Source organism: Cavia porcellus, unplaced genomic scaffold, assembly GCF_034190915.1.
Source record: "Cavia porcellus strain 051 isolate PalLab524CR breed Dunkin Hartley unplaced genomic scaffold, mCavPor4.1 scaffold_7, whole genome shotgun sequence".
Classification (NCBI taxonomy): Eukaryota; Metazoa; Chordata; class Mammalia; order Rodentia; family Caviidae; genus Cavia; species Cavia porcellus.
This window is the reverse complement of record NW_026947490.1, coordinates 32,904,486-32,928,860: the sequence shown is the minus strand read 5'-3', so window position 1 is coordinate 32,928,860 and position 24,375 is coordinate 32,904,486. Positions and strand designations below refer to the sequence as shown.

The 24,375-nt window shown below is 38.8% G+C and overlaps 1 protein-coding gene and 1 pseudogene across 1 annotated transcript; both read left to right on the top strand.

Moving 5' to 3' along the window:
* Nucleotides 1-2,729: 2,729 nt before the first annotated feature.
* LOC134476719 (vomeronasal type-1 receptor 4-like) lies at nt 2,730-3,653 on the top strand. The gene has a single exon (XM_063252408.1). It carries the CDS (start codon nt 2,730-2,732, stop codon nt 3,651-3,653), a length of 924 nt encoding a protein of 307 aa, XP_063108478.1.
* Nucleotides 3,654-21,592: 17,939 nt separating this feature from the next.
* Cavporv1r-ps658 (vomeronasal 1 receptor cavPorV1R-ps658 pseudogene) lies at nt 21,593-22,470 on the top strand (annotated as a pseudogene).
* Nucleotides 22,471-24,375: the final 1,905 nt, after the last annotated feature.

The following is a 24,375-nucleotide window of genomic DNA, read 5'->3' as shown; positions in this document are numbered from 1 at the left end:
AACCTAAGATTGCCATGGCCTGCTGACCACATGATGTATTTGCAGTCGTGCATGTGGCTGGTGTCCTCCAAGTGTCTTCTGGGGCAAAGTCAGTTCTTGTTGTGGTGAGGAGGTTTGCTGTGGACACACCAGTAGGACTTGTGTCATTGTAGAGCAGCAGGGAGGGAAGCTGCCCTGTATCATGTGTGTCTGTGGTGCTGTTTGAAGTGAGGCTTTGCCTTACATTTCAGGAATAGTGAGCTTCCCCTTGGTGCCATCACAAGAGGCCAAGCCAGTGGAACCTGCTAATCTTAGACTCTCAGCCTGCAAGCCCAGGAAGCGTCTCCTCCACACACAGAGCCTGTGACACTCTGTAACACTGAGAAAAACCTGAGACACTGTGATTACTCAGGCACAGTGGTGTTTGCTTGCAATATAAACTACCCAGAAACCTGAAGCAAGAAGATAGGGACTTGCAGGATAGCTTGGGGAACTTTGTATGACTCTGTCAAGATGTAATTAAAATGATAGTTAACGTAACTAAGTGACAGGACTGGTCCTGTGTTTCATTCACAGAGCAACAGACAAACAACAAAGCAAACTACTGGTCATGTTTGTCATCTATGAAAGGATAATATTGAAAATTTGCAAAATAAAAATTTAAAATTATTTGGGATGAGTACTGACAGCTTCTTTTCATGCTAACACAGTTTTATGTATTTATTGATACTATTCATTTGATTTTAACTGCATAATTAGTATGTTTACTTTTCTAACCATGACATGTAAGTTCTAGCTCCAAAAATGTTTTCATTGGAATGCGGTCCAGATTTCCTGTTAAATAAACACATGGCTTTTCCTTTTGTAAGAATTACTTTATCCTAAGAATACTATACTGAGCATAAATGTGCTGATTTTTTTCATGCTTTTTGGCACACTCGTTTTACTTTTTTAACCTGTCTGTTTTTAAATTTCTCTTGGTGTTTTTGTAGTTGCACAGATGAACCTTTTATTTTGTATGGTGTGTTCTCAGGGTATTGTTTTGTCTAATATAGAAATTGCAGCCCAAAATGGAAAGAAAACATAATGTAATGTTACTTTAGTATTTTAAAATGCACTTAGGAAATAGAGGTAAAGCATAATTATTTTAAGTGACTTGCAGTAGTATCTCATGAGGATTTTTTTTCACTTTAAAGGTAGATACAAAGGTTCCCAGCAAATGTCTCAGTGAGGTTTCATGATCTGAACATTGCTTTGCAGCTTCAAGGTCTTAGGCAGATTATTGTTCACCCATGACGAGTTCCACTGTGACCATTTTTTCCCCTGCTTTCCCAGCTCAGCTCAGCACATCCTATCCTGACCTCAAGAAGAGCAGATCACTTCCATCTTGTTGTGGTTTGTATAAATACAATTATGCAACATCAAGTTTTTGAGTAGATTTTTTGTCCCATATGGTATTAACACATGATCTGTTTTGATGCACATTATTATGAATTATTGATTAGAATTTATTTACATCATTAAATTGAGTGAATACCTGGCAAGTGACTTTAATTTGGCTAAAAATGCCCATGTGTGTCTATTTTAGGGTAATTACAAATAGCACTGGTATGTAAAATTGAGAATTTTTGTTTTTGAAACATATTAAAAAATTTGTGTTGGCCCTATATGTAGGAGTAAAACAATATTTTTAAACTATATTCTGATCTTTCCAGCTTTATTAGACACTAACAATTTCTTAGCATCTTTGTTCTAATCGACAAGCCTACCAAAGGTGTATGAGAGTCCTGGCATAGCAACTGCATTTTGTAAAGGTAACATTTTCTGTTATTTTCATTTTAGCTCTCCAGTTGTTACACAATTCTAAAAGCTGAAAAGCAGTAGCATTTTTTACTTTTTCCTGTTACTCTGAAAATGACCAACGGGCATTCCATAGCCTCTTTCTTAAGGGCCTGTTTGATTCATTCTGAACACATATTTCTATTGTGTTTGTGTATCTGTTAATTATTTGTAGTAATTTTCAGACACTGGAAGTGAGCTTTCTTTCTCTCATGATGAAGTGAAACTCTTGTTTTAAAAGGAACTGTTTGTCATGTCACACCTTGATGTTAATGAATATTTGTTGTGTTTAAACTGTTTTTTCACATGCTAAGACCACAGACTTTAATATTTTGATTAGTATTCTACTTAGAATCAACTTGTTTTGTGTGAACTTTGTTTTCCTGTTTAGTAATTCAAATGTCTTCTGAAAATGCTTTATGGTTTGCTTTCTGTACTTACATGTTTCATGTATGGATCCAGTAAATATGGAACTAAATTTTAAAAATGTATAGGAACTAAATATGCACAGATGTTTTCTTTGCAGTATTTCCTAAAATACACACTATAAGTCCAAGTTTTGTAGTCTTAATATTATATTAAATATAATATGCAATACTGATGTTATTTCAATTTTAGAGGTGGATTCCTGTATGTTATATGCAAGTTAATTGCCATTTGCTTATAAAAATTATTGACCTACTGATATTCATATCCTTCTGATACCAAGAAGCTGTTCTGCATTCTTTTCATTTCATACCATTGCTTCACACAAGTTCACACCAGCTAAGCCATAGTGTGGATCCCTCTGCTACTTTCCTTCCCTTATTGCTAATTTGTACCTAGTGAACCCAAACAGTCACAGAGCCATATGCAAATTTTACCATCTCTAATCACCCACGGACTGAGCATCCCTACATTCTCACAGCAGGATGAAACCTAGGAGCTTGCTCATTGGAATGGTTTTTCTGATTCAGACAGTCACTGGAATCTTAGCTAACATTGTCCTTCTGTTCCACTATCTCTCTCTGTGCTTCACTGCATATAAGTTAAGGCCTACAGATCTAATAGCAGAACACTTAACTATAGCCAACACACTGATCATGCTGTCAAAGGGAATCCCACAGACAATGCAAGGCTTTGGGCTAAAGTATTTCTGTCAAGTTAGTAGATGCACACTTCTTTCATATGTCTACAGAGTGGCGAGGGGTGTCTCAGTTAGTACAACCTGCCTGCTGAGTGTCTTCCAGACTATTAAGATCAGCCCTATGAATTCCATTTGGAAGGAGCTTAAAGGTAAACTTCCCAAGAACATTGGTTTATCTATTTTTTTCAGTTGGATTCTCTATATGCTGGTAAATTGTATTTTTATGTTTTATGGCATCATCAAATATACCAGCATAAATATCACAGAGTTAGAAGACTTTGGATACTGTTCTTGTATGTTTAGGGATGGAATCATAGAAGTATTATATATAGAATTTGTGTTGTTGCCTGAAGTTTCATGTTCTGCGCTTATGATCTGGTCCAGTGGCTCCATGATTTACTTTTTGCAGCAGCACAAGCAGCGGATGCAATATATTCATAAGACAAATGATTTCCAGAAAACTTGCCCTGAGACCAGGGCCACCCACAGCATCTTCATCCTTGTATGCACCTTTGTTTCTTTTTACACCCTCTCCTCATTCTTTTATGCTTGCATTGCAAATTTCAGAAATCCTAGTTGGTGGCTCATGAACACCTCTGCACTGTTTGCCACCTGCTTCCCCACGGTCAGCCCATTCGTTCTCATGAGCTGCAACTCTACTGCAGCCAGACTCCGGATCAAATTATCAGGTTTTTTCAGCAGCATGTAAGCGCACAATTTTGCACAAAAATAAGTGATTAGACACAGAGTGTTCTGTAGCGACACGGAGAAAGTGTTGGAGCCTGAGAGTGCTACCAATTGTAGAGTTCTTGCCAACGGTGCAGGAGGAGGTAGGTGGTTCTCAGGACAGAAAAACAATGGATGAAATAAACATCATTTAAAATTTAACAAGAAGAAATGTGAGGAGAAAAACTCAACCTCTATCATGGACCCTGGCACGTTAGTGGACTTCTCAAGCTGCATCAATATGGAACTCTAGTCAATGTGGTTGAATTTAGTGACACCTTCTACAAAACATCCGGTGGAATACTGCTCTAAAATTTCATGAAGGAAATAAAGTAGATGTAGTAACAAATACTGGGAGTCTGATGGGAGTGATGTACTTATAGAAAAGCTTGATGGAAGAGAACCTGGATATGTGCGAGGGAAAATACCAAGGAGGACTTCTGTGTAGGTTGTCATGTATCAGCAAGCATTATGGGCACTGGTCCTGAGATTTAGAATTGTGGAACATCTTTCGTTTAAGTTTATTTGTGTAGAATGAGTCTTGGAATATACAGACTGTGCCACTTACTGGCCCAAAGTTCACGTTTGTTTATTGTACAGAAAGCCAAATATGTCAGTCCATGACTGTTGCAGACAAAACTAGTAGAAATTTTCTGAAAGAGTGGAGATATCTGTATTGGGTTCTTTACAGGTGCCACAAATTGACTTCATGAGGAAGGTCTAGATAGAGATGGAAATAGATATTGTGATATTTAAATGTACCTAATCTCTTGATCTGATGCTAGATGAAGGATAACACATATTTTTTAAAATTTTATTTAAAAGGAAAAAGAGAAAAACACAAAATAAAACAAAGCAGTGTAAGGGTACATGTAATACAGAACTACAAAAAAAAAACCAGTAAGAAATCACCAGTTAATAGATTACATATTATCATCTTAGAAATAGTTGCTCAAATCACAGTATCAAAGCATACAAAGTGGACACTCAAACAGTGAGACTGCAAACAGTTGTGTTCAATGATCCAACCAAAAACATTAATATGTTCAGCTATTTAACACCCCTAAACACACTTGCTGTTGTACCCTTTAGAGCTCTTTTTTTCCCTCTATTTTTTACAGCAAAATTTACACATTTTGGGTTTTATTACTTCTTAGTTCTTATTACTTTTTTTGGGGGGTGAGAATAAAGTCAAATATGGCAAAACAAAGCTGTCAGTCAAAACCAAGGATAGACAAAGCACATGATGTAAAACAGAGTACAAGGTTATCAACAATGGTTATCAACGATGTCTCTTGTTTCCTTAAAAAGATTTGTCTATATCATCAGCTATTATAAAGTTGAACAAAACAGTAGAGAACAAGACCAATAAAACTTAAACATTGTAAACATTATAGGACTTCCAAAGGAAAAAATAGTCAAACCAGAATGGGCATCTTAGTGAATCTTATTGCCTTCAAAGTAGTTGCCTATACCCTCAAACTTGATACTATCATACAGAATGGAACAGAGTCTAATCAGTCAAAACAAGATCGTGGGAGTATTACAGGACTTCAAAACAAGTTAATAGGAAATCAAAAAGAGTTACTATTATATATCCTGCTAATTTTTAAAATTTTTCCCCTTAATTAAAACAAACATGAGAAATAACTTAATAATTTTTTTAAAGAATAAGCGAGAGATTGAGATAAAACAGGACCTAGCAGTATAACAATACAGGTCAAAGCATGACTGTTTCAGCAACCTAATGCTTCACCACCAAATAAGCTGACTTAATAGTAGTTACCATAGTGTCTGTGTTTTTCCTTGAAATATTTGAATAAAACTTCATATACTATAGCTTCAAATATTTCCATATCAAGAAGCCCAGATTAAAGCCTTTCCAATTAATAAGTGAAAACTTTATAAGGCTTCAAGGCCAAATAATGGGGAATCATGATTAGCACATATTTTTATATATTTGAATCTACTTACATTAGGGAAACTATTCGGTATTCACACATACGAGATTGATTTATTTCACTTATGAGTATGGTCTCAAGCTGCGCCCATTTATTGATAAATATCTCAATGAGATCCTTCTTTATAGCTGAATAATACTCCATTGTATAGAAATACCACAACTTTTTTATCCATTCCTCAGTTGACGGACCCTTGGGTTGTTTCCAAGATCTGGTGATTACAAATTGTGCTGTTATAAACATAGGTGCACATATATCACTGTGGAATGATGCTTTCAGTTCTTCTGGGAATATGCCTAGAAGTGGAATAGCTGGAATAAATGGTATTTCCAATCCCAACTTTTTGAGAAATCTCCAGACAGATCTCCACAAAAGCTGTACCAGTCTACACTCCCACCAACAGTGCAGGAGATTTCCTTTTTCCCCACAGCCTCTCCAGCATTTGTTGTTGTTGGTTTTCTTGATCCTGGCCACTCTTTCAGGAGTGAGATGGTATCTCAGTGTGGTTTTAATTTGCATTTCTCTAATGACCAAAGATGATGAACATTTTTTCATGTATTTGCCATTTGCATTTCTTCATCTGAGAATTGCGTATTCATCTCAGATGCCCATTTTTGGATTGGATCTTTGAATTGTGGGAGTCTCAGTTTTTAAAATTTTTTTTATGTTTTAGACAAGAGTCCCTTGTCTGAGAGAGAGTTCACTAAAATCGTTTCCCAGTTTGTGGGTTTTCTTTTCACTATGCTGCAGATTTCTTTTGACATGCAGAAACTTTTTAATGAGAAGTGGTCCCAGTTAGTGATTCTGGGAAGTATTTCATGTGCGGTTTGAGTCCTGTTCATGAATTCTCTACCTACTCTTATGTCTTCAAGGTTTCTATCCAATTTGTCTTCCAATAGATTTAGTGTTTCTGTTTTAATATTCAGATCTTTGACCCATTTAGATTATAATTTAGTACATGGTGATAGACATGGGTCTAGCTTTGGTTTTCGGCAAATGGAGAGCCAGTTTTTCCAGCACCATTTATTAAAGAGACTGTCGTGCTTTCAGTGAACCTGCTTGGCTCGTTTATCAAAGATAAGTTGGTCGAGTGTGTTTGTAGTTGTGGTTGTATCTTCTAATGTATTCCATTGATCTTCGGTTCTGTTTTGATTCCAATACCATGTTGATTTTACTACTGTTGCTTTGTAGTATAACTTCAAGTCAGGTATTGTGATGCCTCCTACTTTGTCTTTGCTGCTTAGAATTTCCTTTGCAATTCTAGGTCTCTTCTGGTTCCAGATGAAATTTAGGAGTGATTTCTCCAGACCTATAAGGTATGTTGTTGGTATTTGTATTGGGATTGCATTGAATCTGTATAACAGTTTTGGGAGAATGGCCATCTTCACAATGTTTGTTCTTCCTATCCATGAGCAAGGGATGTCTTTCCATTTTCTGAGATCATCTTCAATTTCCTTTTTCAGTGTATTATAATTTTCACTGTATAAGTCTTTCACTTCTTTCGTAAGAGTAATTCCTAAATATTTTATTTTTTTGCTTGCTAATGTGAATAGTCCAGTTTCTCTTAGTTCCCTCTCTGCCATTTTGTTGTTTTTGTATAGGAATGCTATTGATTTCTGAGTATTGATTTTGTATCCAGCCACATTACTGAATTTATTTATTGTATCTAAGAGTCTTTCAATGGAGTTTAGGGGGTCTTCTTTGTAGAGTATCATGTCATCTGCAAACAATGATAACTTAACTTCTCCTTTTCCTATCTTTACCCCTTTTATTTCTCTTTCTTGCCTAATTGCTCTGGCTATTACTTCCAGTACTATATTAAATAGGAGTGGTGATAAAGGACATCCTTGTCTTGTGCCTGATTGTAAAGTAACGGCTTTCAATTTTTGGCCATTTAGTATGATGCTGGCTGTTGGTTTGTCATAAATGGCCTTTATTATATTGAGGTAAAGACCATCTATTCCAATTTTCTGTAAAGTTCTTATCATGAATAAATGTTGGACCTTATCGAAGGCTTTTTCTGCATCTATAGAAATGATCATGTGATTCTTATTTTTGGCTTTATTCATATGGTGGATTACATTTATTGATTTGTGTATGTTGAACCATCCTTGCATTCTGGGATGAATCCCACTTGGTCATGGTGTATAATCTTCTTGATGATTTGCTGGATCCTATTTGCCAATATTTTATTGAGGATTTTTGCATCTGTGTTCATTAGGGAGATCGGTCTATAGTTCTCTTTTTTAGTTGGGTCTTTCTCAGGGTTTGGTACTAGAGTAATTTTTGCTTCCAGGAATGACTTGGGAAGCATTGCTTCCCTTTCAATTTCATTGAATAGTTTGAGGAGTGTCGGCATTAGGTCTTCTTTGTTTTTCTTGTAGAATTCTGCAGTGAATCCATCTGGGCCTGGGCTCTTCTTGTTGGGTAAGGACCTAATTACATTTTCAATTTCATTAGCAGAGATTGGGTTATTCAACAGTTTTACATCCTGTTGATCTAGCTTTGGCACTTCATATGCTTCTAAGAATCTGTCTATTTCTTCTGTGCTATCAATCTTTTGAGAGTAGAGGTTTTTGAAATATGTGTTGATGATCTTCTGTATTTCTATTGGGTCTGTAGTGATTTCTCCTTTTTCATTTCTTATTGCATGGATTTGAGCTTTTTCTTCCCTTTTTAAAATAAGGTTGGCTAGGGGCTTATCGATTTTATTTATTCTTTCAAAGAACCAACTCTTTGATTCTTTGGATTGTTTTCTTAGTCTCTATTGCATTGATTTCTGCTCTGATTTTTATAATTTCCTCTCTTCTTTTGGCTTTGGGCTTGACTTCCTCTTCTTTTTCTAGCTGTTTGAGGTGTAGCATCAAGTTATTTATTTGTATTCGTTCTGTTTTCCTGATGTGGGAACTCAGTGCAATAAATTTTCCTCTCAGGATGGCTTTCATTGCATCCCACAGACTCCAGTAAGTTGTATCTGCATTTTCATTTTCTTTTAGGTATTGTTTAATTTCTTCTTTAATTTCTTCTGTGACTCGCTGATTACTCAGAGTGTGTTATTCAGTTACCATGTGTTTGTGGGATTATTGCAGTATCTTTTATCGTTAATTTCTAATTTCAGAGCGCTATGATCCGATAACATGCAAGGGATGATTTCAGCTCTTTTGCACTTGTTTAACTATGTTCTGTGAGCTAATATATGGTCTATTTTAGAAAATGATCCATGTACTGTTGAGAAGAATGTGTATTCTGATGTTGTTGGGTGGAACATTCTGTATATGTCTATCAAACCCATTTGTTCACAGGTATGATTCAGTTCTGTTATTTCTTTGCTCATTTTCTGTCTGGTTGATCTGTCCCTTGGTGTCAATGGCGTATTAAGGTCTCCTGTTACAATTGTGTTACTGATAATTTGAGTTTTCATTTCTGTTAATAATTGTTTTATATAACTGGGTGCTCTGGAGTTTGGTGCATATATATTTAAGATAGTTATCTCTTCCTCTTGGAGTTTTCCCCTTACGAGTATGTAGTGACCTTCTTTATCCTTTATGGTCATTGTTGGTTTAAAGTTCACGTTGTCTGCAAACAGAATGGCTACTCCTGCCTTTCTTTGGATTCCTGCTGCATGAAGAATTGTTTTCCATCCTTTGACTTTCATTCTGTGAGTATCCTTCTGGGTTAGATGGGATTCCTGTAAAAAGCATATGGTTGGATTTTGTTTCTTGATCCATCCTGCTAGTCTGTTTCTTTTGATTGGTGCATTGAGACCATTTACATTAATGGTTATTACTGTTAAATGCTGGTTAATTGTAGGAATCTTATCTCTCTGCTGTTGCATCTTTATCTTTCTGTTCTGTTTAATTATTTGCTTTGCTTAGTGGTTTTTTCCTTTGTGTATCTAAACTGTCTTTCAATATTTTTTGCAGGGTTGGTTTGGTGTTCATGAAGTTCTTCAGCTGTTCTTTGTCATGGAAGAATCGTATTTCACCGTTTATTTTGAATGATAGTTTTGCAGGATATATCAGTCTCGGTTGGAAAGTATTTTGCTTTAGGATCTGGAATACTTCACTCCATGCTCTTCTTGACTTTATTGTTTGTGATGAGAAGTCTGCTGTGATTCTGATAGGTTTTCCTTTATAAGTGATCTGTCTTTTCTCTCTGACAGCTTTTAATAATCTATTCTTGTGTTGGATTTCTGGGATGGTGATTATTATATGTCTGGGTGTAGTTTTATTTTGGTTATGACTGTTTGGAGTTCTATATGCTTCACTGATCCTGAAGTCAGTTTCTGATCTCATGCTTGGGAAATTTTCAGCTATTACTTCTCTAAATATCCTCCTGACATCCTTCATGTTGTCTCCCTCTCTTCCATTAATCCCTATCATTCTTATGTTATTCTTCTTTGCATCATCTTGCAGTTGTTGAATTGTTGTTTCCTGATTCCTTGTTATTTTTAAAAGATCTTTCCTTTCCTGTTCACTAGCTGCAAACCTCTCTTCAAGGTTTGAAATTCTATCTTCACTTTCATTAAGGCGGTTTTTACAACTTTCAGTGGAGTTTTTTATTTCCTGTATATCTCTGTGCATCTGCATTATGTATTCTGTTTGTTTCTTATATTGCTTGTCTAGGGATTCTATCTTTTTGTTTAGTTCCTCCAATTTTTTATCTGTGTTTTCTTTAGATATATTTAGAATCTCTTTCATTTCTTTTATCATTTCTTCTTTTATCTGGGAGATTATTTCGAGTTTGAATTTCTTTGAAACTTCCTGGAGTTACTTGTCAATTTCAGTAGCTATTGTGTCTGATATATGAAGTGGATGGGATATATTTTCTTCTAAATACATTTCTCCTAGGGTTTCTTGAGATGGGCTGGAGGTTTGAGGTTGTAATTTGGTCTTTCGTTTTGTCATTTTCCTATATTTCTGTGTTTAAAGTGTTATTTGAAAGCTTCCTCAGGATCTGTTGAAAATCCCCTTCTATGTTTGCAGCTACTGAGACTCTGGCACCACGCTTCCCGAAGCCATTGGGCCTGCAGAACCAATGGCCCTCCTCTGCCTGCTCAGAACTCCGCAGTTCCAGACAAGCTGGGCCTCAGGGACACTGTGCACCCACCTGCCCCTTGGAAGCTCCACAGCTTGTCAATCGCAGCCCGGTTAGGATACTCACCACAGGCGGCGGTGCCTCAGGAGCCTGTGATCCCTCCCTGCTTGCAGTGATATCCACAGTCCTCCAGACACACAGAGAGGCCAATACAGGCACCCCAGATCCGCCCAGCTCCTCCTCTGCATTCTGATGGCTAGGCGCGGCATCAAAACAGGCTGGCCTGCGGGGGGGATGGGGGGCGGATAGTGTGGGCCCGCCCACCTGTCGGGAGCTCAGCAGTTCTCCAAGTGCAACCCGGATGGGGAGGCGGATGTAGAGGCCTCAAACCCACTGCTCCACTTCACTGCACCCGGAAGCCTGGGGGGACCCAAACAGTCTGGGCCGAGATATCCACAGTCCTCCTGACACACAGAGAGGCGGATGTAGGCAATCCCAGATCCACCCAGCTCCTCCTCTGCACACCGATGGCTAGGCGCGGCAACAATACAGGCTGGGCTCAGGGGATAGTGTCGGCCCACCCACACGTCGGAAGCTCAGCATACCTCCAAGTGCAGCTGGGATGGGGAGGCGGATGTAGTGGCCTCTAACCCACTGCTCCACTTCACTGCACCTGGAAGCCTGGGAGGTCCGGAAGAGTCTGAGATTTGGGCAGAGTGTGCTGAGCACTCACCACAGGCTGAGGTGCCTCAGGAACCTGCGATCCCTCCCTCCTTGCAGAGATATTCACAGTCCTCCAGACAAAGGAAGGGGCTGATGCAGGCACTCCAGATCTGCCCAGCTCCTCCTCTGTACACCGATGGCTACAAAGTACCACTTTTTTATCCTTTCCTCAGTTGATGTTCATGTAGGTTGTTTCCAAGATCTGCCTGTTACAAGTTGTGCTTCTATAAACATGGGTGTGCATATATCACTGTGATATGATATTTTCAATTCTTCTGGCAATATGCTCAGAAGTGGAAAGCTAGGTCAAATGGCAATATCCATCCAGCTTTTTGAAGAACCTCCAGACCACCTTCCACAGTGGTTACACCAGTCCTAACTCCCACCAGCAGTGAGAAGTGTTTCCTTCTTCTCCATAGCCTCTCCGGTGTTTGCTATTGGTAGTTTCCTTTACCTTGGCAATTATTTCTAATATCAATGTATGTGAAGGTATGGACAGCTTTATTGAAGAGAATAAGAGACTTTAAGTTAGTCATTGTTGATTTTCATATTATCTGGTTTTGAAGGCCTACTATTCCTTCATTATTCTTTTGTGATCAGTTTTATACTATTTTGTTTTATATAAATTCAATGTGTGTAAAGATGTAGACAGCTATTTAGAAGAAAGCAAGAGACATTATTGTAGCCCCTGTAGACTTCTTGTTGTCTTGCTTTGAAATCTGTGTCACTTACATTCTTTTCTTCTGATTTATTTGTTCTGTTTTTTTTTATGGTTGCATTACTCTATTTAAACTAAAATAAAAAAGCATAAGAAATATAAAAACAACAACAACAAAGAAAAAACAGTGACCATCACCAACTCAAGCCTACTTCTGTTTCCTGTGAAGAAGAATTAAGCCTGCATCAGCAAGGACATAGATAAGCACAATCATGAAAGTCTAAAAATTCTCCTCCCAAAGGTATGGGCTGAAGACTAACCTCCGGTCCTGTCCATCAGCCATGATCTCATAGGGACTGAACTCCACCATGCCATGACTCCCATTGCTCCCACATAATATCCTGTATTACAGGAAGCTCAAACAGTCATCAGTCACATCTCAGCAGGCTAAAACACACCAAAATCTGGAAAGACTGTTAATCACCTTGGAATGGCTCACTCCTTCCAGTGAAGAACCTCAATGGGGATTACCAGCCAGTGCAAGATCTTCATGCATCATCTTACACTCTATGATTCCAAGCCTTACACTTTTTTGGGCTTGCTTCCTCCAGACACCACCCATTCATTTTCCTGGAAGTAAAAGATGCTTTCTTCTGTTTGAGTGTTAGCTCCTCTCCACCAGCCTTTCTTTTCCTTTAAGTGGAAAGATTCCATGTCTGAATTCAAAGCTCAACTGACTTGGACTCAACTTCAAAAGCTTTCTTACCCTCTTTGCAGAAGACCACAGAGCTGACCTTGGTACTTATCCAGCACAAAATCCTGCTGGGAAGACACTAAAACTCTGATGCAATATTTGAAAGAGGGATGCTGCGTCCTTGGATCGGAAAGAAAAGAAGTTATTTTTCTCATCCTAATCTCAAACCTGAAAATTGCTTGGAGCTGCTGACTTCTACAAAATCTGAGTTCCCAAAAAGTAGGGCAACTATATAATGCCATTTCTGAAAAAGTCTTTGACAAATTTTACTGTCACCCAAAGTAAGAAAAAATATTTAATAAAATTACAAAAACTTCTTTAAAACTTCAACGTTAGGAATTTCAGATATAACTGGAATTCGACTTGCTTGTTTATAATTGATGACAGTGGCATCAAAGATAATTATGTAGACTGTCAGTCACTGGTAGCACCAAGTGTTCTACCTGTGCAAATACTTGAATCCAGTGCATGACTGATGTCCTCATTGCATCCGTGCTCTAATAGCCATCATACTTCTGAACAAGAAAACCGAGATGCTCAAGTTAGGCTATGGCCTAACTGTCCAGATGTGACATGCTTTATTGTACTTTCCTGAATAAACATACACATTGCTGGCTCTCCAAAAATCTAAGTCCCCAGTATAAGCATTCTTATTCCAAAGTCCTCACCTGACACTTGTGGCTTTAAACACATTCAACTCTGTCACTTAACTGCACATCAAGTTTGGCCCTCTAGTGAACTAGTACAACATAGTACTTTCTAGAAGCAATTTAGGGAAAACTTTATAAAGGGTATAAGAATACACGTGCCTTGTCCAGGAAAGATTTGCCAGGGGAAGAAAAAGAGGGGACAAATATAGTAGAAAATGGCCACCCTGCCAGTATACTACTGTTTTTTGGTACTTACTGTTGCCAGATAACCTCAAGTTACTTCAGTCCCTATTACTAGTACCTGTTAATTTCTTTCCTAGAAAAGGTTGATCACTGTGTTGCAGGGATCATCACTGCAGTACACATTGTAAGAACCAATCCTCAATTGATAAGCCACCATTCTCCTGAACTTCTACTTGAAACCCCATAAAAACATCCTTTGCTCAACCGTGAGGAACTGACTTCTTTTGGGTTTGGTCAGTGGCTGCCAGTGTACATAAAAATGTTCAAGGCCTCCAAAAATTCTGCAGTGTATTTAATTGTATAAAAATATTTTTATCTGTTCCACAAGATATACTTATTGTTGCTGATTTCTCCAACTCTTCAGGTGAAAATAAGTTATGAAGTGTTTGTGGAAACAGGAATAAACTTCCTAGCCACAGTTTCCAAAAACATAGTTACAATATTCTCAGAATGTAGTTTTAATACCTGCTTTTGCCTCTAGGCCTGTAAAATGCTCAAGTCTCAGAATTCTCTTAGGAGGTGATCATTCTGTGTGATTCATGAGAAGCAAACATTATTTTTATAGTTTCCTTACTGTTAGTAACCGAGAGGTTGAGGAAGCAGATATTTTAAGGGTGTGAGGCAATGGTAGAAGGACATAAAACTGAATTAGGCTAAAGTATTAGATATAGGACAATTAACCCTATATTTTAGACAGATTTTTTCCAACATGAAACTGAAAAAGCTGTAAAGAGTTCATATGTATTGTTGCCAAAATCCTGGAACTAAAGATAGTCCACTGTGAATAAGTTGGAGATGTCTGTTATTGCTTTGAGTATAGTTGATAAGGGTATTTGAAAGTTGAGTGAGATATCAAGGCAAGAGCAGATTTTCCTAGGTGAACTCTTCCTCTATACTGTGAGAATTCAGAAGTTAACCCATCGAATATACTTTATGAAATTGTTTTTTGAAGGGAACTTGAACATCATTAAAGGCCTTCACCATCGTTCTTTGCATGACAGATTTTTCAGGAAGGCCGTAGTCACTCAATGGAGAAAAGTAAAAGGGATTGGTGTAGACTGATTTTTTTAAATTTTGTTTAAGGAGAAAAGAAAAGAAAGAAAAAAAAAACAGTGAAGGGGTACAAGTTATACAGATTTACAGGAGAAAAAAATGCGCAGTAGGCAATCACTAGTTAATGGATTACATATTGCCATCTTAGAAATAATTGTTCAAGTCACAAAATTAAAGCTTGTAGAGTGGACATTCCAACAATGATACTGCAAACAGTTCTGTTCAATGATCCAATAAAACTCTGTGATATCATTTTCTATCTTATACACTTAAATATACATGCAGTTATATAGTTTAGAGCACTTTCTTTTCCTCTCTTTTATACAATGACTATTACACATTTTGGGTTTCATTGCTCCCACGGTTCTTATTGCTTTTTTGGAAGAGAGTAAAACCAAATGTGACATAACAGAACAGAATCGGTCAAGTCAAAAGGGTGTACATAATAGATAATATAAAAACATAATACAAGGTGATCAACAATGGTTACCATAATGCCTCCCGCTATTTCTAATAGAATTGCCTATATCATTAGTTGTTATACAATTGAACAAAACCGTAAAGAGTAAAACCGACAAAACCAAAACATTGGAGATATTGTAGGTCTTCAAAAGTAGATAAAAGTCAACGAGAATGGGCGTTATAATGAATCTCATTATCTTCTCAGCTGATGCCTAAACTTTCGAACCTGATACTATCCAGTAAAACAGAATAGAGGAACCTCAGTCAAAAACAAGATGGTGAGAGTAATACAGGGCTTCAAATCGAGATAATAGAAAGTCAAAGTGGGTTACTATATTATATCCTGCTATATTTTTCCCTTTAATTAAATGGATAAAAATAAAAGAGTAAATAATGGAGTGGAGATTGAGAAAAAAGAGGGCATAACAGCGAAACAGGGCAGATCAAAACATAACCATTTAAGCAGAATAGTGTTTCACCACCAGATAATCCTGACCCAAAAATAGTTACCATATTGACTCCCTCCCTGAAGTCCTTGAGTACAACTTCATATACTGTAGCATTAAGTATATCAAAACAATGTAAAACCATTTAAGAGAATGACAGCATTATAGAGTATTTAGAATCGACTAACAGAAAATGAACAATGGTCTCTGTATAATCTCCTTGTCCTTAAAAGGTTTTTGCTTATATTATCGTACATAACAAAATCCAATAAGATACAACCTGTTTAGACCATTGGAGACAGAAGAACGAAAGCTAGATGAGACTTCAAAACAAGATGGTACTAAATCAGTATTACCTATTAAGATGTCATTTTCTCCAAAAAAAGCTGTTCCTATCATCCAATCTTCTCTGTCTCATTTCTGTTGAGCTCTTTTTCTGTCAGTAGCTGTCAGTTTGTCTTCTTCATTTTGTTCTCTGCTCCATTCGTTGTGGCCTCCCCGCCACTATTTCTGGGTTCTTTGTATTTTTCTTTTTTTAGAATATCCTGCAATACTTTCTGTAGGGTTGAATTGGTGGTTGCAAATTCCCCCAGTTCCTCTTTATCCTGGAAGCACCTCGTTTTTCCATCAATTTCCAGGGACAGTTGTGCAGGATATCTCAATCTTGGCTGGAGATTATTATCTTTCAAAGCTTGAATTATTTCTCCCCATGCTCTTCGTGATTTGATGGTTTGTGCAGAGAAATCTGCTGTAATTCTGATGGGTATTCCCTTGTAAGTGATCTGTTTCTTGTCTCTTACAGCTTTTAATATTCTGTTCTTGTATTGAATTTCTGGAATTTTTATTATTATATGCCTGGGTGTTTCTCTGTTAGGGTTGTAGGTAGCTGGGGTCCTGTATGCCTCATACATCTGAGTATCTTTACCTTTTGCTAAATTAGGAAAATTCTCCTGGATTATTTCTGTGAGTAGCTTTTGTAGTTCACTTGTTTGTGTCCCTACTTCTTCTTTTATGTTCTTAATCCTTAAGTTATGGATCCTCTTATCATCTTCTTGTCTTTGTATTATTGCTGTGTGTTTCTTTGTTATTTTTAAGAAGTTTTTCATTTCATTCTCCCATGTTTCAAGTCTGCCCTCCAATTCAGATAGTCTGTCCTTAGTTTCTTTCAAGCTGTTATGCCAGTCTTGGATAGACTTCTTAATTTCTTGATAGTCTCTTTGAACCTGCTTCACATACTCAATGCTTTCTCTGTTTTCTCCATCAAGCAATTCTCCCCCCTTTTTCTGTTCTTCCATTCCACCATCTGCTTTTTCCTGGGTGGTGCTTAGCATTTCTCTAACTATTCTGCATACTTCTAGCTTCAGGTCATTGATAACTTCATTCCTGAATTGGTCTATGAGGTTCTCTAGATGGCGCTTAATGTATATTGGTGCGGTGTCCACTATTGCCTGTTTCTCAGGATTGGGGGCCGAGGAGCCTTTTTTGTTGCTTCCCTTTCCCATATTTTCTGTTCCTTATAAAATGCAATCTTACATAGGAGGCCCGGCTTCCCTGCCTGTCAGCCACAGCCTGATCAAATTGCGCTGGCTAGTTGTTCCCGCCCACCGCTGCGCCCCAGGGAGTTGCGGAGGAGGCAGCCTACGCGGGAGTCGGTCGCTCCTCCGGGCCACCGTCAGGCTCTGGGATCTGGGTTAGGCCAGCCTAGGGAGTCTGCCAGCAGCATCACTCAGGCCAGGCACCTTTCACCAATCCCGTCCGAGAGGGGAATGTGCGGCTGGAGTTGTCACCGCGCCCTGCTCTTACAGGACTGCCCGAGCCCAGAAAAACCTCCGCTGGAGTCAAACTGTGGTAGGGGATCTGTTTCTTGCTCACCTCGCCACCAGTCAGTTTTCCTCCTTGTCCGTCCTGTTTCTGACTCCGTTCGCAGACTCCTGTTCCCAGAGCTCGGCCCGTCTCTCCTTGCCGAGCCGCTGTGGAGGCAGCCAGCCGCTGGGCGGCGGGAAATGCAAACCGCGGTTTCCAATGGCGCGGGGACTCCGTTCGCAGACTCCCGTTCCCAGAGCTCGGCGCGTCTCTCCTTGCCGAGCCGCTGTGGAGGCAGCCAGCCACTGGGCGGCGGGAAATCCAAACCGCTGTTTCCAATGGCGCGGGGACTCCATTCGCAGAGTCCCGTTCCCAGAGCTCGGCGCGTCTCTCCTTGCCGAGCCGCTGTGGAGGCAGCCAGCCGCTGGGCGGCGGGAAATCCAAACCGCGGTTTCCAATGGCACGGGGACTCCGTTCGCAGACTCCCGTTCCCAGAGCTCGACGGGCGCGTCTCTCCTTGCCGAGCCGCTGTGGAGGCAGCCAGCCGCTGGGCGGTGGGAAATCCAAACCGCGGTTTCCAATGGCGCGGGGTCGAGCCTCCACACTGAGATTTTTCTGTTCCTATTTTAGCGCCAGGACTGTATTCTAAGTTAGATTCTCTCAGCCCAGTTCGTTCCTGAGTCAGCAGAGCATATCTCTACTGGTTCGTATCTCCTTAGTCCGCATCATTCCTGGCCTCTGAGCCGAGCCTTTAGAGAGCCTTCAGTAGCTGCTGCTGTCTGTCCACCATGTTCTCAGGAAGTCCCTGGTGTAGACTGATTTTAAGGTGGCAGGTTCCAATTTGGAATAGTTAGTCACTAGTGTAATCATGGAAATTCTGACTCTAATGGAAACCCACAGTAAAGCAATGATTGGGGTATTCTGACCCATGTAGCCATGCTGATTACTAATGGTAACCATAGAATTGAAATAGATTGGATGCTGACTAAATTTTACTGAATTTGTAAAAACAGAAAAATATTCAGAACAAATGAACAAGACCCTGCCTCAAAATGTAACACAGACAATTATATCTCCTCTACCAATTCACAAGTTTCCATTAGTTTACAGAACAAGTATTCCTTTCATAAAATTGTAGCCCTGTCCTTTTGAACAAAGACATAAGCGATAACAAAATATCTTAATGGTAATCCCTCTTCCATAATCTCAAAGAGATTGTTCCCCAAAGTTACCATATACTGGGAGTGAAAATGAGCAGTCATTGCTGAATAAACAATACTGATAATGAACTAGGAGTGACTTCAGGAGATTTAAATTATTTTTGGGGGCACCTATTAAGAGATGATCTTTATGGAGTTTCACTAAAAAATTGGGTTTTACAGCATGCCTGAATCACAGGGGAAAGCATATGACCCCAGTGTTTCATGTGGCTAATTCCTCACATACTGAACATGTAGCTGGAGTATATATGCTTAATAATGGTCAGAATTCTTAACATTCATCAATAACCTTTGGAATGAGCTCAATTATGGAGGAATGGCTAAATAAGAGCTCCATCTACAGGAGGAAAAGACATAAAGCCTTATCACACTCTGATCACACCCAGCATGCATGGGGGCAACAGTATTTATTTCAGTGCTTGGTATCTCCACATTCTCCTTAACTGCCCTTATATCTTTATTGCTGCTCTTAATGTTAAGATGGATTCATTCTGATATATACATTCATATCACATCTTTTTCTTTCATCCAGCAATGGCCATTGCAGTAGATATTTTTTATCCTAGGAATTGTGAACAATGTATCAAGAATCCTGGGGCTCTGTTTATCACATTTCCATACTGAGTTTATTTCCTCTAGATGTACACTCAGAAGTCTTCAGAAACTGTGAGGCAGCTCTGTCATTAGGTTTTTCGGGAGAATGAAACAAAAGAATGAGTCAGGAGGGAAGCAACTTCCTGAAGAAATTCCTGAAGAAATTACAAATATATAATAATTCTACCTGTATGTATTTTAAATCAATATGTTTATGAAAGTACACACACTCACATATATTTATATACATACATACATATATTTATATACATACATACATACATATATTTATATACATACATGTATATGTGCATATTTATATATCAATTTAAACTGGGGGAAATGCACAGGCTTCACTAAATATTCTTCATCTTTCCAGAAACTGAAGTTTTCTCTTACCACCCTATGAGACCATCCCACTATGGCTTCTAGGAAAGGGCTATCCAGAGCAGTCACATTGTCTCTTTGTGGAGATGCCCACAGAAACTTCTGTTTCTGGGAATTGGGATGTGGAAAGAACTTATTTGTTTCTTTACTTGTATCTTAAAGCCAATTCTACTGCCTGAACATGCACTGTCATGAAATGTACAGATGAAGAGGTAATTACATTCAAAGGGAGTTGAGATCACACAACCACGACTCATATCTTGGGCTCTGACAACATCTCTCCCACACAAGCAGGAGATTTCATCTAAGTCTGCTGCTCAAAAAGCAGGTAGGTACTTGGTGAGTATTTTCCATAGTTTTTGTTCTAATCTGTGAAATAGAGGCTATGAGGTAAAGAGTTGTTTCAATGTCAGTATTTTTGTGCATTGTTATGTCTGGAAAAGTTATTTACCTGGATTGGCAGAGTCACACAGGGAAAGAGGTACAAGCTGATCTGTGGACAAAGACTAGATGTCTGAGACCTCTCATGAGCCTCTAACTGCTCCACACATGCTTTTAGATACCTGGCAGGAAAAATGGTTGTGACAAATCCTCCAAGAGAAATGTCACCTGAAATCACAGGCACATAAGACTCCAATCTGAAAATCCATCAGCTATTCAGATAGCTGTGTAGAAATCACAGAGAAACTTATATCACTTGCCTTATTGCTTCAGTAAAGTTCTTGTTTGTTATAATGGGTGTGCTGGAGAGAGTCGAAGGAGATTTTATCTGTGTAAGTGATGTATTCAAGTTTTTTTGTTTTATAATGCTTTTTCTCTCACTGGGGTAGAGGTAACAATTGGAGACAGTTTCTGAATCTCTGCAAACATTTGTATTATTGACTGTATTGAACAATTTTTCATTTTCTTCATTTGAATCAATTTTGATGAAAAAGTTAAATTAATTCTTTTGTGATTTAAACTTGAGAGAAATTGTTTGTCAAACATGTCTTGTTATATTGAGGTTTAAAAACTTCAATGTCATTGTGTGACTCCATGTAATCATGAGCCATTATGATGCATGTCTTCTGAAGAATCAAACTTCCATTTGTCACTCATGAGGTACTTTAGTAACATTCTCTAAAGATGTTTTAGTGCTTTGTCTTTCTCAGTTCGAAAAAAGTAACAAGCTGTCTAGTGAGGGTTAATACAATTTCTAGGACTGAAATTTCACATTTACTGATATTACTTTAGAGAATAAAATCAATATAATCTGTGTTATTTTAAAAGATAGAAGAAAATCTTTTGTTGCTATCAAAACATTGAACTTGTTTATTGAATCCAAATTGGTTATAGGAGATTATTTAGTCTCATATGAATTTTAAAAACTTATGCATATTCTGTTAGAAGTGATTTTGTTGTATAAATAAAACTTTCACACTGAATGAAGATTATCACTGTAAAATATTTCTACAGAGATTTCTCAACTATAAAAAATTTACATAGAGAGTCTAAAGTCACCAGAATTCTGACTCTAACAATGCAGCATAGAAATACACACAATGTCACCAAAGCCTGCTTCTCAGGTACAAATACCTTTTGTCATTTAGATAAGTCACATAACATCCCTTTACTAAACATATTTTTCCTTAATGGCAGATATTAATAGGTTCTAATGATTATGTTGCAGTCCATGTACCCTGGAATTTCTAATCCAAAATTCACAGAAATCCATATACTCCAAGTGCTATATAAATGAATGAGAACATATAAGATTTAAAAAAATCTTCAAAACATGAAATATACAGGGAAAATAACATTTTAAGAAATATAAAGGTGAAACATTTTGGATACAATTATGTGAAATCTTCTCTACACAAAATACGTTTCTCTACAGAATTCTATACTTTGGCATGTTGCTATGAGTCCTGCACAGCTGGGGAGTGGTATCTATGGATCTGAATTTAGTAGTCCTCTTCCTTTTCCCAGTTGTGATTGGAAGCCTGGGTAATCTCTCACTTCTGTGTCATTTTGTCTTCCTTCACTGCAGTGAATGCAGGTCCAGGTCCACAGAAGTGATTGTCAGGCCAACACCCTGTGCATTCTCTCCAGAGGACCCCCCAGATCATGGTAGCACTTGGGATGGAAGATTTCCTTTATAACATTGGATGCAAACTAGTTATCTATCTTCAATTGATAGCAAAGGGTGTATCTGTCAGCACCACCTGCTTCCTGACTATCTTCCAAGCCATCACCATTAGCCTGAGGAGCTCTGAGTGGGCAGAGCTGAAAGTGAAAGCTGCAAAGCACATTGGGCCAAGTACCATCATGATCGGGTCCTGCACATGCTGCTGAATATCAAAGTTCCTATTATTGTGAGTGACAAAAGGAACAATACAAACATTATGAATGCCATAGGTTTTCAGTACTGTTCTGCTATGATTTCTAGCAAAGAAAAAATCTCCATCTTTGTGTCACTGACTTTATCCCATGATATTTTGTGTTTGAAACTTGTGATCTGGAGCAGCAGCTCCATGGCTTTCATTCTGTACAGACACAAGAAGCGAACACAGCATATTCATCATTCTAGCACCTCATCAAGATCTTCCCCTGAGACCAGAGCCTCTCAAAGCATCCTCATCCTGGTCTGTGCTTTTGTATCTTTCTATGCCCTGTCTTCTATTATGTACATTTGGTTTTCTCTTTATAACAAAGCTCCTTGGTGGCTGCTTAAAACTTCTGCCTATCCAATGCTGGTTTCCCTACTGTTAGTCCATTCATTCTCATGACTCATAAGAAGTGTGTGTGCAGGTCCGTGTGGAAGGAGTGAGCACACATCTCACCTCATCTGACATGGGAATCAGTCTGCTTGCTTTTCATGTCTTTAGTACTTCATACACTCACCCATCATAAATCTCAAAGCACAGTTATGAGTAAGTGTTAGTGAGATGATAAGTATAAAGATTAGAGCTAGGGATGTTTTCATATGTGACAGTAAATTTCTAACAGAAAATTTTAATTATTGTTAATATAATTTAATTGTATACTTGAAAGTTTTTGACCTCCTTATTCAGTGACTTTCTTTCTGACTTGTTTCTCTTTTTATCCATCCTTGTTTTTTTGAGTAGAATAAATTTCTATTCCAGTCTCAAATAGCCATAAATTTTAATAAATTTTTTGCAATGTAGTACATGTATATAAAGATATGTACACTATATATATACGTTATTATTATATATTTGAATAACTTTAACTCTTTTAATATTATTTTGCTCTTACCTCATCTCAGTTTTCTATTTCTGTAACTTAGTCTTGAATTTCAAATCTTGTATTTCAGCTTTTATTTTATACAATATCATTATTAATTTATTTAAATTATTTAAAAAATTCATTAGTTTTTATACTCATCTACAGTTGTTAAATAACAAAATGTGGTTTTTATGTAAATGTTTGATCAACAGATTTGAGACGTACCTAAGTATTAGACCTTTGGAATATCTAATGTCTTGATGTCAATTATTGCCATGAGACAAATATGAATGCTCTGAGGATCTGTGTGCAGAGGAGGAGCTGGGCGGATCCAGAGTGCCTGCATCAGCCCCTTCCTTTGTCTGGAGGACTGTGAATATCTCTGCATGCAGGGAGGGATCGCAGGTTCCTGAGGCACCACAGCCTGTGGTGAGTGCTCAGCACAATCTGCCCAAATCTCAGACTGTTTTGGAGCCCCCAGGCTTCCGGGTGCAGTGAAGTGGAGCAGTGGGTTAGAGGCCACTACATCCGCCTCCCCATCCCGGCTGCACTTGGAGGTCTGCTGAGCTTCCAACGGGTGGGCGAGCCCACACTATACCTGGAGCCCAGCCTGTTTTGCTGCCGCGCCTAGCCATCAGTGTGAAGAGGAGGAGCTGGGTGGATCTGGGGTGCCTACATCCGCCTCTCTGTGTGTCAGGAGGACTGTGGATATCTCGGCCCAGACTGTTTGGGTCCCCCCAGGCTTCCGGGTGCAGTGAAGTGGAGCAGTGGGTTTGAGGCCTCTACATCCGCCTCCCCATCCTGGTTGCACTTGGAGAACTGCTGAGCTCCCGACAGGTGGGCGAGCCCACACTTTCCTCCCCCCACCCCCCCCCCGCAGGCCAGCCTGTTTTGCTGCTGCGCCTAGCCATCAGAGTGCAGAGGAGGAGCTGGGCGGATCTGGGGTGCCTGTATTGGCCTCTCTGTGTGTCTGGAGGACTGTGGATATCTCTGCAAGCAGGGAGGGACTACAGGCTCCTGAGGCACCGCCGCCTGTGGTGAGTACCCAAACCCAGCTGCAATTGAAGAGCTGTGGAGCTTCCAAGGGGCAGGTGGGCGCACAGTGTCACTGAGGCCCAGCTTGTCTGGAACTGCGGAGTTCTGAGCAGGCAGAGGAGGGCCATTGGTTCTGCAGGCCCAATGGCTTGGGGTAGCGTGGTGCCAGAGTCTCAGTAGCTGTAAACATAGAAGGGGATTTTCAACAGATCCTGAGGAAGCTTTTAACACTTGAAACTGGGAAATATAGGAAAATGACAAAACAAAAGACCAAATTACAACCTCAAAACTCCAGCCCATCTCAAGAAACCCTAGGAGCAATGTATTTAGAAGAAAATATATCCCATCCACCTCATATATCGGACACAATAGCTACTGAAATTGACAAGTAACTCCAGGAAGCTTTAAAGAAATTCAAACTCGAAATAATCTCCCAGATAAAAGAAGAAAT